Consider the following 18,660-nt stretch of genomic DNA (forward strand, 5'->3'; position numbering starts at 1 on the left):
ACCTGATGGTTGCCTTGTTAGAAAGCTTATGTTAAGTAGAGGGGGTCTTAGTTGGTTACGTCACAAGCCAATATTAACAGCTAGAGCCCTCATTGGCTCGCTAGCAAAGGATGTTATCCATGCCTTAGGGCTGATATATGTATTATGAAAATCTATAATAAATGCAGTAGGCCGTGACATATTGATTGTGAAAAACATATGGTAAAGTCAATCCACATTTAAGTGCGAATTGTTATTTCTCTTTATTAAAGCCTACAGTTAGGTATTTTGTTACATGAAATGTTTCAGATTACCTTTGTAGGGAAAGATTTTGATGCTGGTTACCACATCTGATCTGACAAACACTACTTGGAGAAGATTTACTCTAATAATGCATATACAGTGTTGGGGGTCCCCGTCGGCAGCATCTTTTGGAGGATTCAAATTGGGGGACATGACCCGCTCTCCCCAACACAAGCCTAAGAAATGCCGGCAATTCATGTGTTTCGGGATGAGAAAGGGAGCAGAACGAGGCTCATTGCCTTGTTAAGCAGGTCTTGGACTCTGCGCTGATTTTAAATTGTGTGGCAAGAGCGTGCTTTGGATGTGCTCCAGTTCTTTCACCCCGCAGTGCCATACTCACCTGGTTACATCGAAACTTTGAGACAGTTAACAACAAACATCACAAAGATTGCACGACAAAGACGCTGTCTCACGAATTGCATCTTGGGAGTTTAAGTGTGGCCAGCAACGGGGCGTGTGATCAAGCACTACACTGGGACATTGCACATAAGAGGACACACCTTTGAGAAAGGCAATATGCTGAAACGCGTCAGGTGCCTCTGACACGTGATTACCTGCGCCAATTGAAATAAAGCATCTTTGTCCAGGAACTGGGTTTTGGCGCATTTCTTGGTTGGATGTAAGTTTGCGGGAATTGCTGTCTCCCGTATTTTGCCATGACCGCCCTGCAGGGTTAGGGGTCCCCGTCGGCAGCATCTTTTGGAGGAGATATATATATATATATGCTGGGTGTGGTCACGACAACAACCTGATGTGGTACAAGTAATGAAGGATGCAGTGTGAAAGCGGCTTCTACTATAGAAAGGCTAATACTTACCCGGACTACATGAACCAGCAGTCCTCAAAGTCCCGCCCACTGAGGTTTCAATACTTATATCTGAGACATTTGCACGCTTTCACTGCTCCAGTAACGCCAAGCCAGTGATCAAGGGAAGTTGTTCTCGTAACGCGTATGGCAGAAAAAGTAATTTGCTGAAGGGACACGCTGAACATGCCGCTGCCTTCGAATACATGAGGTGAAAACAAAGCGCTGTGTGGGTGTCTTCACTGTGGTAGCAGTTTTGTTGGATATATATATATAGATATATATCTATATATATATATATATGTATATCTTGGATTTCACTCGTACAAAACCAGTGAAATTCAGCAGTTATAGTTACGTGAGCGAACTATAATTTAAGTCCCCCGCAGTGGACTGCTTATGAACTCACATATTGCTTCACTCGTGACATGGTAAGTGACATCACTGCCTTTGGAGGGGGGTCCGCGCAGCCCCCCTCCAATATACTAATTAAGCCCCGGGGAAGTGGTAGTCACTGGGACTCAAAAGAGCCTCTGGATGAGGGCTGCGTGTGCCCCCCTCCTAACTTTATATAAAAGACAATGCCCCTGGGACCTGACCCACCCTGGAGTTAATCTCTAAACCAGTGCGGGAAACAAAGCTTTTTATTTGTTTTTTCTAAATAATTTTTGCTGCGGATTTGCGGTTCCACCTGTGATTTCACTGTAAAAAAATTTTGAATGCTTTTTTGCCCTTGTGGGGTCCGTGGGAGACCCCAGCACCATAGCTAAGGGGTCAGGGCAATCCTACCCTGCCCCCTTCTCTCTTTTTTTATTTAAAAAAAAAACATTTGGGGGGGGGGGGGAGACTTGGCTGAGTCAGAGTCTCAAGTTGGCTGCCAACACTTCCTGGTTGAAGTGTTGGTAGCCAATTATATCTCTGCACCAGATCTTTAGGATTCACAGAGGCTCCTCGTCCCAAGGTATACAACTTTCTTTTTCCTTTAATTACTCAAAACCTATTGAAAGGATTTACACCAAATCACGAAAACGCTTTCTGGAAAAAGAGCTAGCTTTCTGACAAACTTGGTATTATTCTGTCCATTGGTTCGGGCTTTAGTCATGTTCAAAATCCTTATGGGAAATTGCATGGGGAAAATGTGTTTTGGATCCCCTTTTTTCTCTGCCCCCACTTGATGAATCGCCCCAATTTTTTCAAGACTGAGCTCAAGTGAGTGAGTGGAATACTAATTTGGAACATTTCGTGAAGATTTGCCGCTTGTTGCCAAAGTTATATTGCAAAAGAAAACTAGGTCCTAACTATAATATATATCGTGCTTTTTGTGATTTGGTGTAAATTCGCTGAGCAGTTTGGGATATATTAAGTGGAAAACAAATTTGTATATCTGGAGACGCAGATAATTTGGATCTACCTACCAATTATCCTCAAATCTGGTGGTCAAAAGAAGGCCCTGATGGGCTGGCCACAGCTTGAAAGTAACGTTGTGGCCGCCATTTTGTTTCCTTGCATCGGCTCGGTGAAAATACACTGTAAAAAACATAGTGGGGGCAGTTATCCTTACCTCAGAGGACTCCTAGAGGGGGGACCCTATGACCCTCAAAATAGTGATTTTAAAAGTTTATTTGATCACCGCAATTTACTATCCGTGGATCCTCCGAAAACTTTGGCCCCAGCAAAAATAAAAACTTTGAAAGTCACTGATAAAACTAAAGGTTAAAGGGTTGTTATAGTTACACCTACTTCTACCCATATAAAACCATAGAAATTCAGCAGTTATAGTTATACTTATAGTTATCCTTATCTGAAGAAACTATAACTCAATGAGTCCTAGTTTCTTAACAGAAGTATAACTATAACTGCTGAATTTCTATGTGGAGAAGTGTGGCTCAATGGTTAGAGCGGCAGTCCCTGATGCAGAGGTCTGGTCCGGACCAGGGTTCAATTCCCGCCTCAGCATGTCTTGAGCACAATTTCCCCGGACCTGATAATTCTCGCCTTGGTGCCTATTCTAATCATGGGTACCACTCTGTAACTCTGGGCAATAGCTTGCTTAATCTCCACAACGGCCCCAACAGCGCTAGGATGCCTGGCTTCACTTTGGGGGTGCCCAGAAGTGGGCACTTCACTGCAAAGGCCAGGAAGGGTTCCTCAGCGGTATGTTCACAGCGCCTTGAGACCCCTTCGGGGGTGATTCGTGCGTTATATAAAAGCACTACATTTACACTTACATTCTATGTTTTTGTAGGGGTAAAAAGTCACCGTAACTATTTCAACCCTGTAACCTTTGATTTTATCAGTGAATATAGATAGATATAGATGGATGTTTTTAAAGAGATTCGAGCTTGAATCATTGGAGTGTAACAAAATCTTCTTTCTCTTCTCCAGTGTTTGTCAGATAGTAACCCGCACCAAAATGTTATCTATATATATATATATATATATATATATATCTCCCCTATGGATGCTTATTGGGTTGGCTCTACCTTGCACTTGGTCTGTCTAGAGTGTCACTTAAACTCTGCTTTCACCTTGATACCATATTGCATGCTGTAATGGTTCAGTTCACATCAGTCATTGGCTTTCTTGCCCCTGTAAATGACAGCATTTTCTGATCATGTGTACATTAACTTGAAAATGAGTGCACTTAAGTGCCTTGACTGCCTGGCCAGACCCTTAATTTTCAGGTTTCTCCTTTTATAGTTCCCCCTCTCATTTGAGAACATTATGGAATGCTGGTGTCCATAGTATTTCATAGTTATACCAATTCAGGATGCCCACAAACCTTGGTTCTAAATGTGGTGGCTAAGCTGCAACTTTAAACTATGATTAATCCTTTACAATACCTCTGCAAGACAGACACCCACTTCTATGGTTAAATTCGTTATTGCAAGTGTATGCTTTTTTAGGTCTCGCAGAGAGACCTATTGCCGCCGATCCAGAATTCTGACTTTTATGATCCGGATTTGTAGAAGTGCACATGCTCGTGACCGCGCTTCTATCCCCCTGCCTTGCTCTTCAAAGGCTTGCTTGATTGCCATGACTCACAGCCCTCCCCCTCCCCAGACAGCTTTGTCGAAGTGCACGTGCTCGTGACCGCCCTTCTATCCCCCTGCCTTGCTCTTCAAAGGCTTGCTTGTTTCTACTTGTATTTTAATTTATCCTGCATATGTTGTGGATTTTGTGTGTGTTTGTGTGTGTTTTTACTGTGGTTGTTGCAAAAGATCAATGCATGCATGGATGAATGGAGAGAGGGATGGATGGATGGATCCATCCCAAACCCATCTATGACACAAAATGCACTTTTATTTATAAGCCAGACCTAATGTCATTGCCAATGCTTGTTGCGACTTGAAATACTCTATATGCATGCAATTGAAAGTGTCGTGCATCACCTTAAATCTGGAGTTTCTCAACACATTGTTCATGTGCCATGACATCCTAGCCCACTCAGTGGTGTCTAATGGGTCTCCAACCTCCGATACGCCCTTGGCCCTGGTCTTTAATGGTACAAGGCTTTTTTCAAATATCATATGATGCAGTTGTGAAATGCTCCCTCCATTTCTTTGCCAGTTCTTTAAGGACCTTCTGAGCACATATTCCGTATTGGTTCTGTCATAAGGTGTGGGCCCCAGACACATTGGTCCTACTATTGCTACTATTACAGCGCGTATAAGAAGCTAATGAATTATGTACTCACTGGGCTTCACAAAGCACCTCAAATGGCATCTCTTTACCATCCAAATAAAGATGTCAACTGTCGTATATCCAGCTTAAATCTGTGTCTTCCTGCCAGTGGCATTGGGTATCCTATTGAAAAGATTGCTTGATTGCCGTGCTAGATCGCAATACTCTGTTCTTATGGCCGACTGTAACAAGCTGTCTCCTCATTTGCCGTTTTGTTAGTCTAATATGTGGATGTGACCATGAAAACGAAACTGTAGTAATCTGCTTCTTATGTAATGATTCTCCCTGGTCCTGGTTCTCTGCCTGATGCTCTAGCTATATGAGAGGTTAAAAGATTTTCGAATCGGGCTAGTTTGTTTTTAAATACAGAGACGGCTTGTGACATTCAGCAGTAAGAATACTGCTCTAGATAGAAGGTTACTAGAACAGAGCATTACCCAAGACAACTCTTAAGATTTTTTTCTGGCGTGGACTGTGTGCTGGACTTGGAAGAAGTCACTGTTGGTTATTCCAGTACCCTATCCACGTAGACCCCTCACCAGTGTCCTGAGGATGGTCTTTAAAATGAGAAGAGTGGGCCCAACATATCGATAGTTCGAAAGCTCTGCAGGACATCCTAGTGTTGTTATTAAAAGTAGAGTGGGTCATTACTCTTCAACACAAGGAGTGCGATTGCCCTCCTGATTTGCACCCTTAGGCCCACAGGCATATTTCCCTTGTTTTGTGTTTATTCTTTTAAACTGTGGTAAGCGTATTTATGTGTTTTCGAAGAGATGTGTTATGGGGTTTTTATGACTCTCTTGTGGGGGGACATTTAAGGCTTTCTCTGCATTATTTTGAAGTTGTCCTTTTCATAGGTTACACAATGCATCACGTTTGTGATAGTCTGTCCCATCCACCAAGCACTAAATCAGGCTTTTTGTCTTGTCCTTGTGTCCCTTACTTGAGGACCATCTCCTGAAGTAATTAGTAAACTTTAGAAAATGTTTGTTTCGTCTGATATTTTTAATTTGACGATGCTCTAACCTTATTCCTGTATTTTCCTTTCCACCAGCTGGTCGTCATCTCACTTTGATCGTAGCCACATCCGGCTGATTGTGTACCAAGATTGTGAAAGGAGAGGGAGGCAGGTCCTCTTTGATTCCAGGGCTGTTCGTGAGATTGATGCAACGTCCTTTCAGGTATGATGATTCAAAAGGATCCTTGCCACTTTTTAAAAATGTTTTTGTCAGGTAGGTTGTGTTGAAATAAACCACGAAAACCGTAACATATGGCAAGTTTCCTTTTGCGTGGGTTTTGGAGGCTTCTTTTAGGATAGCTGTTTTTGCATGTTGTGGCAGATGCCCTCACATTTCTTGGACATTGTTATGCCGTACCTACGTAGCCATACCATAAATTCTTTAAATGAGTGGATAACAGTATTTTCTGAGAGCATCAGATTTGCACAGTTGATTTTGAAATAGAAGATTTTCTGCAGAAAGCAGGGCTGTGTGCCATACTTGAGAGTTAACGGCAGATTGGCGTTTTCTTGTAAACTCTAATTCAATCATTCCATACCACTTTCTTCTTATGCAGGAGATCCCTGCACCACAGTGTATCATAAAAGATATTTGTACACATAGCCTATCATCTTACAAGTACTTATACGAAAAACGTTATCAGGCTACACAAGAATAATTTTGCTTGTGTAAGGCGGAGAAATCAGGGCCAAAACACTGAGCTATTCAAGATCAGGCGTGGGGTACGTCAAGGGTGTGTCCTGGCCCCCACCCTCTTTTGCCTTTATGTAAACCAGGTGGCCGACCTTTTGTGTTCTACTCCGGCCGACACTCCCTCGCTGGCAAGTCATAAAATAGCTACTTTGTTTGCAGATGATACCCTCCTGGTGTCTAAAACTCCCATGGCCCAAATAAAACTTTTAAGTCGATTTGTGATGCGCGGGGTTTGGTCATCAACACCACTAAAACAAAGTTGATGATGTTAAATCCCAACAAATCCTCTAAAGGAAATGTTCTGCTCGAACGAGTGAGTTCCTTTGATTACCTGGGAATCAAGCTGTCCGAGGGAATGGCATGGAAAAAACACCTAGAGAGGGCATCCTTGAAATGTTCCCAGTTAACTGGGGCCTTTGCGATGGGAGCACTGCCTTTCTTACACCAGGCCTGTAACCCCCGTACTTAAGTTGTATAGCTGCAAGGTAGTGAGTAGTGTGCTCTATTGGGCAGAACTCTGGGGTTCCACAAATGTCAACATCCTCTCAACAATAGAAAATAAGTTTCTTAAGAGCCTGGTATCACTTCCACAGAGCACTCCCCTCCTTCCCTTGAAACTTGACATGGGTATCAAGTCTATCAATGACCATGACTGGCACAGATTGGTGACAACCTCAGAACTGATGCCCTACGCTGCTGCTTATACAGAAGTTTCAGCCTTGGACATAAACCATAAAATTGGGTGGTTTAAATACATAAATACCATCCGGGCAGACATAGGTGTGCCTAAGGAGCTAGAAGGTCACCTGCACCCATACTCTAGGGACACACTAAAATCACAGTTTTGGGCATGGGCAGAACAGACGAATTTCTTGAAAATATGCCATGGCTGCTTAACTGATGTGTTCACTGATGTTAAATCTGGCAGCCGGCTAGAAAGTTATCTTGATTTTATAAAAGTCCCGGCAGACAGAAAATTGTACACAGAGTTCAGATATGGCTGCCTACCCATTAATGCTTTTACTAACACTTGGCTGACAAATACATCACAGCACAAGGGCTGTTCCTCTTGTCCATAACCTAATGAAACAATAGGCCATGTATTCTTTGCCTGTGCTGCTTACGCCAGACCTAGAAGGAACTGGCTAACTCCTGTATGTAGACTACTTGGGACACATAGCCATAAAGATGCCCTTCGTATTTTAAAGTCCGATGTGAGACCACTTTATGCTTGTGCAACAGCAATATTTCTGGGTCCATTTTGGGCGATAAGGAGGGCTCCATCTACTCTTCCGTCTGGTGCGTATAAAATATACTGAGAATTAAATGATCAGACCAGTCGGGCGTGTACTCTGCACTAGCACTTTGGATTGTAAATAGTTGGTTTTTAAACTATTATTTTAAACTCTTATCTTTCTACCGGTTACTTGGGGTGTGGGTTTTAAAATGGAAGTTGTTGTGTAATTGGGTTACAGATTTGTAAAATTAACATAATAACAAAAGTCACACAGGCACTAGCACTTTAGCTCTGTTTTGACAGGACAAAGCACTTAAATACTAAAATTCGTGTAGCTTTGTACCTTTTATGTATTCGTATTTTAGTGCCAAGTTTTTCTGAATTTATATTTGTTTTTTTACATTTTCAAGAGTCTGTATAGGGAGTATTTTATAGTACCTTTTATCTTGTTTATTGTCATATAAGATGAATGTGCTTACTTCTTTTATGGTACTGTAAAACCGAAATAAAGACTTTTGATGATGAAAAACTTTACCCCATCTGCCACTTGCTCCCAAGCACCTCTACCATCTCTTACTGCTTTTGTTGCCACTCATGTCTTTTGCCCTGATCTCTGAAAATACATCCAAGTTGCGCCTCTACCTTAGTCTTGCGATATTTGGGTTGGTTGGCTGTATCAAGGTCTTCAAGAAACATAGCATTATTCCACATACTGTGTATAAAATATATCTCGAGGGCTGGATAAAGAAGAAGAATGCTAAAGTTCTTCCAAAACTGCAGGAATATTTAAGGGCTTAATATGCAAATGTTCTGTCACGTGTTGGAATATCAAATGTTTGTGCTTCTTTCTGGTTATTTAACTCTTTATTTCCTGTACACATTAGTGAGTGCAGCAAAATTTCAGGATGCATATATTGTCTTCAGATTTTCAAACGGTGCCAGACAAGAAGTGGTTAAACTGGAGGCAAAGTGGATTTTAGGGATAAACTATTTCCAATGATGACATTTAGACCTATTTACTTTATTGGTTACTTATAAATTATGTTCCACGAACCTGTTTAGTCCTATTTCACTGTACCTGAACAGTTGATACAAGTACAGTTGTGTACATTTTACAGGTCATCAGCTTTGGAGTCAGGTAAAGTCCATTGACCTCATTTCAAAAGATTAGGCCACAGTTTAAGATTTAATCACCAAAGTTTATTATCCTTTTGGTCTTTACTGATCGCTCACTAGTTGAATACATTTTTTGTTTTGTGACAACAAATTGTATCTGAAATTAAACCTACTTAATCTTGCAACAAAATGTGGGTTGCCTAACATGAGCCAGTCAGCATCATATGATTAGACTCGGCTATCATCTGCTTTTGAGGGTAAATAAAGTGTCAGGCTCTGCAGCATTATTGACTGTCTGAAGTCTTCTGTTGAATGCAAGGTCATCATTACTGAACAGCTTAGCAAAGACTCCCATGATAAGCCATGTTCACAACACACGAGGAAATTGATATCAGCTGCTCGCTGAGACTACAATTATTGTTTCATAAAAAGAATGTCATAGTATTTTACAGATCCCACAATGAATAATGTACATGGTGTAATTTATGCTTATGTAATTAGATAACAAAGGCGCATTTGTGTGTGCTATGTTTCTTTTTTTCTCCGAGTGTAAAGCAGCAGCTCCCCTTCACCCCCCATTAGGACAGCGGAGTGTCACCCCCCTTGTGCCAGTGCAGCAAAGGTGAAAAATCAAGTGGTAATAAAATTAATTGCCATTTTATTTCTCACCGCTCCCATCCCGAGCAGTTTGAGAGTGGGGCCATTGTTGCTGACTTCAACCCTGTGAGTAGTGCTCACTCCAGTTTTAAGTGCGTATGTCACTTTGGCCGGCCGTCTTGTGACTGCCAGCCTGACATGCGCACTTTAAATCTCTCCATCTAGCTGTCTTCGACAGCTGGGTGAAGAGCAGGCACAGACCCCAGTGCCTTATTGTTAGACAGGGATCCGGAGGGTCGGCCGAGTACAGGGGGAGAGGCCTCCGGTGAGGGCCTTCTCCGGTAATCGTACAGACAAGTAACTTCCCCCCCACAGATAGACACCACACAGAGATGAGTTCTGCACACTTTTATATATATCTTTAGGCAAGGTGATGAGCGGTACAGCAGGACCAGGATACGAGGATCCCGTCAATTCTAGTCTCTTTGGGGAAAAGGGTAGCGGGACAGTCTGAGTACCGGTCCGGTACAGGAGCAGCAGAGGTGGAGCTCACAATCCTCGAGCTGGAGGGTTCGCAAGGAGGGGCCGCGGCAGCAGGCCTCGTAGATGGTTCACGACGAGGAGGGCCGCTGCAGCGCCAGCAGGCCTTGAAGATGGTTCACGACGAGGAGGGCCGCGGCAGCGCCAGCAGGCTTTGAAGATGGTTCACGACGAGGAGGGCCGCGGCAGCGCCAGCAGGCATTGAAGATGGTTCACGACGAGGAGGGCCGCGGCAGCGCCAGCAGGCTTTGAAGATGGTTCACGACGAGGAGGGCCGCGGCAGCGCCAGCAGGCTTGGAAGATGGTTCACGACGAGGATGAGCCGCGGGAGCGCCAGCAGGCCTTCAAAGGTGGTTCACAAAGAGGAGCCGCGGCAGCGCCAGCAGGCCTCCAAGGATGAGTTTGTCTCGGTGTCTCTCGACTCCAGGATACAACTGCCTTCCTGCTCTGGAGCTGCCCCAGTTATAGGTCTGGCGCCCTTTGATGTCCGGACCCTCGCACTTGGGGGTCGGGAGGTCCGGGATGAGGGAGTCCAGACACCCAGCAGGGGGGTGGAGCCAGCGCCCGGGGAGGCTGGGGGCGATCGACACCTGGCGGAGGGGAGCCATCAACACTCCTTCTCCCATTGACCTGCCAAGTGGTCTCTTCACCCCCTGGGCGGATGGTGGTGCCTCGATGTCGAGGCCTGGCTGGGCCCGGGGCCGAGGTCGACCCGAGGCCACGAGGCCTGGTCGTGTAGTGTCCAAAATGGCGGCTGGGCCGGAGACAGGGGTTCTGGAAGGGACCCGGGCCAGCCGATAGGGTGGTGTTCAGGAGCCATGGTTCCGTCGGGGAAGGGCCGGGGGTTGCCCCGGCGGGTTGCAGGGGTGGTTCTTGTCCGGGGAACAGGAGGAGCAGGGGTCCGCGACCCGCCATGCGGGGAGGGGACGGGCCGGCCACGAGGCCTGTCCAACACATATGGAGCGCGAGGCAGCCCGCTCCAGCCATCCTGGTGCTGCTTTCATGCTGCTCATCTGCAGCATTAGAGCAGTGTCTGGATTTGGAGAAGGGAGTTGGCTGAGGCTCCATGAGATGCTGTCGCACTGACTGCATTCAAGTAGAAAGAAGAAAACCTGGAGAGGAATGTGGGTACGCACATTTTTTAATTATCTTTTTGGCCTTCTGACAGGCACGGTGAGAAACTCGCATTGCCTTGAGCCTCTACTCCAGAGCTGTCAGTCACAGCCCGTTATAAACAGCAATCTGTTAACGAACCATGATTGAGAGCTTTGGCATTGGAGCCTAAAGGTATTATGATTTATTACATTGCCTGCCATTGGCTCCCCTCGACGCATCTTCACTGTTGAGGGTCACCGACCACCACTGGTGAAAAGTATTTTCCCTGTGGAGAAATCCCTATTTTACACCTCTGCAAATTTATGGGTGTTCCCTCCACATTTCCACCTTGGATGGTGATTTACACCTGCTCTTGACCAGAGGAAATCACCAATTGTGTCTAGGAAGCAGCTGTGAAAACATTTGTGATTACAAACGTGCATTAATGGATATTCACCAACTTTGCATGGCGTTCCCATTCTGGAATATCCACTCCCTGCACCTGGAAACAGATTTACTCTTTAGTGACATTACAGCATACTAGTATAATATTTAATGTGAGCAATTGCATTATGTAAATAATGTTGAAAACCACTAATGTCCCATGATCAAAATACCGGTGCAATCCAAACTGCATAGCCAATAGACGCCTTTAGGCACTTGCGTCTCTCAGGGTAGCGAGGGAGAGTAATCGAGTCTTACGTTAGGAGGTGGAATGGTTTAGAAACATGAAATATTGTAGGGCACAACAAGGAGCACACAATAATTGAATGTTCAGTCTATGCTTGACTTTATTAAAGAAATACACTTTAATAACCGTTTAGTAACAAATTACGATAAGTATTGAAATCCTTAAGGTGGTAGCATCTTGTTTGGCTCAAATTACAAAGCGTGTCCACGTGCTAGGCGCTAGATGCCCAGTTGAAATTCAGTCCTATGACTAGGTTCATTAGGTGGGAATGATTTGTTTTTTTCAGAAACATTGGTTTTCCTCCTTTAGAAATGGTGGTTTAACTTGATATAGGCAAGGGTAGTGGGAGAACCTAGGCTTCTCTTTGAAGCAGCTATCTGAACATCCTTGTGTACCACAGAGTAAAATATGTTACACCTAAAAGTAGTTCAAGTTTTTGGATCAAAAGTGTAACACCTAAAAAGTAAAGTAGGCTTGTCTTGGGTAGCTGTGGCTCAAATACACGTTAAAGTCAAGAAATCAGTACTTAAAATTTCCAAGCCAATTTAGTGAAAAAATTACTTTTAGTAACCAACCTAATTTAAAAAACTACTCATTGAAGGGATATCTGTTTTTAAGGAAAATGAATAAGTTGAAAATATTACTTCTAGTAACCAACCTAACTAAAAAAACTACTCATTGAAGGGATATCTGTTTTTAAGGAAAATGAAAAAGTTGATTATAGAAGCCAACAGTGAAGTCATAGTCATTGATAGTGCATGTGCATACCGCAAGTGTTCACAAATGCCCCTTTGCGAGCTGATCTTCCAGACATTGGCTGTAGGAGCAGGGGCAGAGTCTGTAACTTCGGAGGCAGATACGTACAAATCCTCTATATCTTCCAAGAGCTCTTCTGGGCTGTGGGTTAGGGGCTCAGGCCAACTATTCAGCATAGAGAGACACATACCCTATTCTTCCCTTTGCCTGTCCCGGCTAGTCCATTAAAATAGAACATGGATGTCACTTGTTAAATCACAATATTACATCTGAAATTATTACTGCCCATCCAGAGGCCTGAAAACTTAGTGCTACATGTAATATTGAGCCTTAAAAACTCCTTACTACCCAATGCACTACCCTTCCTCGAGCACTGACTTGAGCCCTGTGAGTAGTGCTTACTCCAGTTTTAAGTGCGTATGTCACTTTTGCCGGCCGCCTTGTGACTGCTTGCCTGACATGCGCACTTTAAACCTCTCCATCTAGCGGTCTTCGATATCTGGGTGAAGAGCAGGCACAGACCCCCAGTGCCTTATGGAGCGTGAGGCAGCCCGCTCCAGCCAGTCCTGGCGCTGCTTTCATGCTGCTCATCTGCAGCCTTAGAGCAGTGTCGGGATTTGGAGAAGGGAGTGGCCTTACTACCCTTGTGCACAAGTCGTCACTGACAATGTCTTGATCAAGTACTTCTTCTTTTCGGTCCTGGCATTCGATATCAGAGCTCTTCGTTAACTTGACATTTTGCCAAATTGACTTGGTAGTATTTTGTTTATTAAACTTGGGTTTTGCCAACCAGAATATTTTTTTAAAAACGACGTTGTCCTGTTTTGCTTGCCAGTATGTGCGTTTGTAACCTGTCATACAGTCATTTTAAATTTTCAAGGGCGGAAAACGATGCTGTTTATTCTGTATTCTTATTAGGAGTTATACAGAACCATTGGTATTGGTAATTGAAAATGTTGCACTTGGTTTGGGAGCTTTACTGCTTGTGGAGTTTTCCAGCTTCTTTAGTAAGAGAAATTTACTGCAAATATTGTTTTGTGAGATGATTTTCTTATAAATGTATTTTTTTGGGACCATGTTCTGGTTTAAAATGTTTTAGAGTGCTCTTCTCTCACAAAACTTCAATTTTAATTGTGAAGTTTAGAACAAAATCATAACTTGCAGCTTTTCAAAGCCCTGCTGAAATGTTTTAGCAAAAGTAGAGCAAGCTGCTCCGGTGCACTGCATCTATCAGAGAGGTAGCAAGATCAAACACAGAACTACCCTGTTAGGGAAATAGTCTACTTATTTTTTAAATGCTTTGTATTTTTATGTTATTGTTATTTGGCTATATTCAAAAGTTCAATTGAGAAGTCCTCTTAAAATTCCACGCCACTATGACAGTAACGCAGCAAAAATGTTGTGGATGGAAATGCTTGAAACAATGTGAGCTACTGATTTTTGTCCGTGTATGCACGACCGACCAATGAGCAAATCTCCTTGCACTGCTAGACCACATCCACTCTGAATGGAAACACAAGTAACTCGAGCATATTTGTTCTTTTTCAGTCTTCACAAGCAAGGTGCAGCTTGTGTTCAAATAGCACAGTGCAGCGTCTTGTTATAGCCTTCCCACATGGTGAATCTGTGAGACTTTTCTAAAGTAATGGATGAAATGATTGATTTAATCTGAAACACTGTATATAAGAGATTTGCATGCAATGTAAGATTGTCAGATGTTTGTCTGCCCCAGTATTTACACAAATAACAATTTAAATATCACTATTTCGTTTTTTTCTTTTATAGCGCTACTCATCCCTTTGCAAGGTTTCCGTAGCGCTTTAAATCAGACATACACATTATACATTGACATTAAATCATAAGTGCGCAAATCAATTTGCAGGTTGTGTTATATCGGACAGTGAGGGGTTCAAGGTGTAGGAGTCAGATGTCCTTGGCTTGCTGTGCTATATTAGAAGTGTTTGAATTTATGAACTGCAAATAACAAAACGATCTGTTTTAAAAGCAGTAACCCACATACCTTGCGACATAAATAAAATCTGTCAACCGCACGTTTCATGATGTGCTTTACAGGCGACACATTAACCCTCTACACTCCTTTGATTAAAAACTGAGATTAGACAGACCCATATCTCTACAGCAAATGCAGACTTTACAACCAATTTAGCATAACAGAATTACTGCCACTTTACTCTTTGTTGCCAATTTATTTGTGACAGAATTATTTTTTAAAAAATGAAGGTGAAATTTATCAATCTTTCACACAACACAACTTGCTGTATTGCGTGAAAGAGAGAGGGCAGGATTGTGCAATTATTTACCAATATATGGCACGTTCTTTCTGCCCGCACGGGCACACAATCTGCTCCGAGCACCAACGCAGGCACCCTTGCGCCATGGTGCAAGGGTACCTGCGCTGCAGGCAGGATTGTTTTTATGCAGGAAGAATCACCTTCTTGCACAAAAAAATCCTCTGAGGCTTTTTACCCTCTCTGTTTGCTGCAGAATGTAGCGCACTTAGAGGAAGCAATGAGGAGAAATAAAGATATTTTCTCCTCGTTGGGCCTCCCCTGGGAAGGTGTAGCATTTTGACACATTGGTAAATCTGGAAATGCAGCAAGAGCCATAGGTGGAAGCGTGGATACACCCAGGCTCCTCGCATTGAACACCTTCCCATTGCGGAGTAATGCAAGGGAGTCACTTGCACTGGCTTCCGTTACTCCAGATTTGCCAAGCAACGCAGGGCCATTCAAGGTGACCTTGTGTGGCTTGGTGAATCTGGCCGTATTGTGTTGCCCTTGTGACACCACGTGACCTAAGGGCAACACAATACTATGCTAACCAAGGCTCTTTGGGCCAGATGTAGGTAAATCCCATTTACCGATTTTGAAATACCGAATTTTACCGATTCGGTATTTCAAAATCGGTAAATGGGATGTAGGTACCAACATCTGGATTTTTTACCGATACCTTGAAATTCGGTATTTACCGATTCGGTAAATACCGAATCGGTATTTGCTATTGAATCCTATGGGCCTTGAAGCCCATAGGATTCAATTCAAATACCGATTCGGTATTTACCGAATCGGTAAATACCGAATTTGTCAAGGGTGCAGGGGGTGAAGTGAACAAAGAAGGGGGTTCCCCGTGGGTGTCTTTAGGATATGGGCAGGTAGTAGGGGGGAAGAAGCCAAAATAGAAGAGGAGAGTACCCTGCCTCAAGATATATAGGCCCTAGCTAGGGGGTCCTAACTGATGTGTTTGGAGGGGTGATTAACCTAGGGGTTGACAATACATAGAAAAATCACATGGTCAAATCAAAAGGACTATACAATTTAAGTTTGGAAAATTATATTTTTTATTTTTATTTTTTGATAACGGGGATTAAAAATGATTTTTTTTGGAAAAATATTTTTTTTTTGGTATATCGTAGGTACATATAAGTCCTAAATAAGACAGACAGATATGGGAACAACAATATCACAACAATTCGTCCTACCCAGTAGCAGCCTATATTTACACACACATTATCATTCACTTCAATCCCTACTCACACTTTCTCTCCTAATTTCATACAACTTTCACTCTGTCATTCATTCTAGTATTCCTTGCGAGTATAGCACATAGGTGGTAAAATCGGGATGTTCATCCGGATAGATGGTTTTAGCTACGGGTCCTGATGTAATGAGGACAATGACCGTATTCCTGGAGACATACGCCGACGCGCGTTTCGGTGACCGGCCAATAAGGCCGCACCTTCGTCAGGGCAAGGGGCAGTATACTGGGGCGGGCACAAGGATAAAAACTCTGATTTTGTATTAGGTTCTGCTCTTCAAGTATAGCAGGTTTTAAATGGCGTCATAAGGGTGCATGGGCGCCGATGCTGTAATTGTATCACGGGACAGGCTACATACAATTCGAATCCAGTATTGTTTGGCTTCTCAGCGTTGTGTTTTATCGCACCTTTGGGTTTTAGCGTTCATCAGGATTCTAGACAGTAGTAGGCACACACGGAGCCAGGGTTGCAGACTTTTAGTGGTAATCTGTTTCTTTTCAATGTTCATGGGGCGCAGGGGTGCACACCTCTATAGAGCATCAACAATCCTTTCAGGCTGCAAGGAGGTGTTAATAGTCGGGGATTCCACTCATATTCAGGTCTATCCGTTCTGTCCCTGAGTGTATTCCGGGGGCACAGACGTGCAAGATTCTAATAGGCACCTATAAGCCTTTTTACAGGCGGAGAGGCCGTTCCTAGGTGGCGATTTCAATTATAGTCAGTTTCCCTGCTAGTCGGTAGAAGTGTTCACGTCTTGTAATTCCGGGCCACTTTCGTGAGGTACTGGTTGCTACATCGCCTTTGTCCCGGACGCCGATGTCTTCAAGCTGGGGTTCCGCCGACTCAGTCTGTCGGCCAGTTGACGGATGTCGGATCAAAGGGTGCAGGGGGTGTCACTTTGACACCCTCTAACACCCCCAAAACGGGCATGTGTGCAATGTGGCACACAGACATGCCCTAAGGGCACGTCTGTCTGTCACATGGCACATGTGTACATGCACAGATGTGCATGTACACAGGAATCGGTATTTTACCATGGATTTGTATTCCATGGTAAAATACCGATTCTGAAAGCCATGTGCCAATGAAAAATTGGCTACCCACATAGCATTTTCGGTAAATTTACCGATTCGGTAATAATAACGATTCGGTAAAATTACCGAATGTGTCCCTACATCTCCATAGCCCTTTACCGATCGGAAACGGCCGAAAATCGGTATTTTCGGCCGATTACGATCGGTAAAGGGCTACCTACATCTGGCCCCAAATGTATAAGTTGAGGCCAAGATTTGACGTTGGGTTTGCATCACTTTTTTGGTACAACCCCAATGCAAAATCTCATTCATTAAATCTTATAGTGAGCTCAAAAGTACTCATGATAGACCTGCTAAACATACGTGTTGGGTGTTAAGACCCGATGTCACTTCTTATGAGGTCTTTTCCTGTGAGGTCATGTGAAGTGACATCACTTCCTGAGATGCCACGTGCTGTGATGTCAGTCACGCACCATGATGCCATTTGTATTCTACCTAATTTGATAAGTCCCCCCACTTCTTTTTTTTTTTTTTCTCAAAAGTCCGATTGGTAGCTCATCATGTGCTCCTCAGCCTCACTCCGTCAAGAGAAGTCTGCTTCTCCGTCTCTTCCCAAACACAGATTTGATCGCTTTCCGACAGTTCTGACACTTTAATGCTGGCAGCTGTTGAATGTAAAACTCTCCTGCTGGCGACCACGACTAAGATTTTATCCATATCTATCTTGTTAGGAGCACTGCATGGCAAGGGTTCTTTTTCTACTCCCGGGAAGGCGGGGGTGGGGGTGGGAGGGACGAAAATAAGCCTGGCGTGTTTATCCACCTGACCCGACACCTTCATATGGCAGACGGGAGCGTGACTGCTTGTGCTGCGTGACCTTTCCTGTGTTTTCCAACTGTTGCTGTTCAGGCAGTAAGAAAGAGAGTGCACGTGTAATGGCTTGTTTACCTCCGTTTATCATGATCCGAGCACATGACTGCCGTCCTTTGTGCAATTTTACCATGATAATGACAGTCACGCCGTGGCGCTGATAAGCAACAGTTGTAAAAGTGGTGTAGGTGAGCGCCGGGGCACGTGCGCGGATTGTTAATCAAAGAAATGGGCAGAGAAAAAGGTCACATGCCAGGCCCTGCCTGCATGTGCGTTATCTTTGAAACCGACTAGCCCACTTTTTTTTATTTTTTTTAATGTGTGTTTTTTTCTTTTTTTTTAAAGACTAGCCCACCTTTAAACACTATCTAGAATCTGTTCTTTCGACTTCTCAAACCATTGATGTGCATTCAGTAGCTTGCAGTCTAATATGGAACGTGCCAAAAAGTTATATTTTGTGGCAATTGAGGGCATACATTATTTTTAACCACAATTTAAATGATTACCAAACCATGGGGAAAGGCTTTCCTTTGAATATTAAATGACGCTGTGTTTGCATAACTCGGCAAGTGCAACCTACTGTGACTCTAGGTACTGAGGTGCATACTAGCCTTTGGAGGTTGTCGCTTTTAGCCACAGAATGGCCTTTGTACGAGGGTCTGGGATACAGCCTCAAGACGTTTAA

At 43.6% G+C, this 18,660-nt stretch overlaps 1 protein-coding gene across 3 annotated transcripts in view; it reads left to right on the plus strand.

Moving 5' to 3' along the window:
- FNIP2 (folliculin interacting protein 2) overlaps positions 1–18,660 on the plus strand; it is a 387,981-nt gene that overhangs the window by 143,705 nt on the left and 225,616 nt on the right. For all 3 annotated transcript variants that reach the window (XM_086962360.1, XM_086962362.1, XM_086962359.1), the window contains exon 2: positions 5,826–5,952. In XM_086962360.1, the coding sequence (XP_086818486.1) occupies positions 5,826–5,952 (127 nt within the window). The remainder of the gene's footprint in view (positions 1–5,825; positions 5,953–18,660) is intronic.

This window comes from Lissotriton vulgaris, chromosome 3_1, assembly GCF_964263255.1.
Source record: "Lissotriton vulgaris chromosome 3_1, aLisVul1.2, whole genome shotgun sequence".
Taxonomy (NCBI): domain Eukaryota; kingdom Metazoa; phylum Chordata; class Amphibia; order Caudata; family Salamandridae; genus Lissotriton; species Lissotriton vulgaris.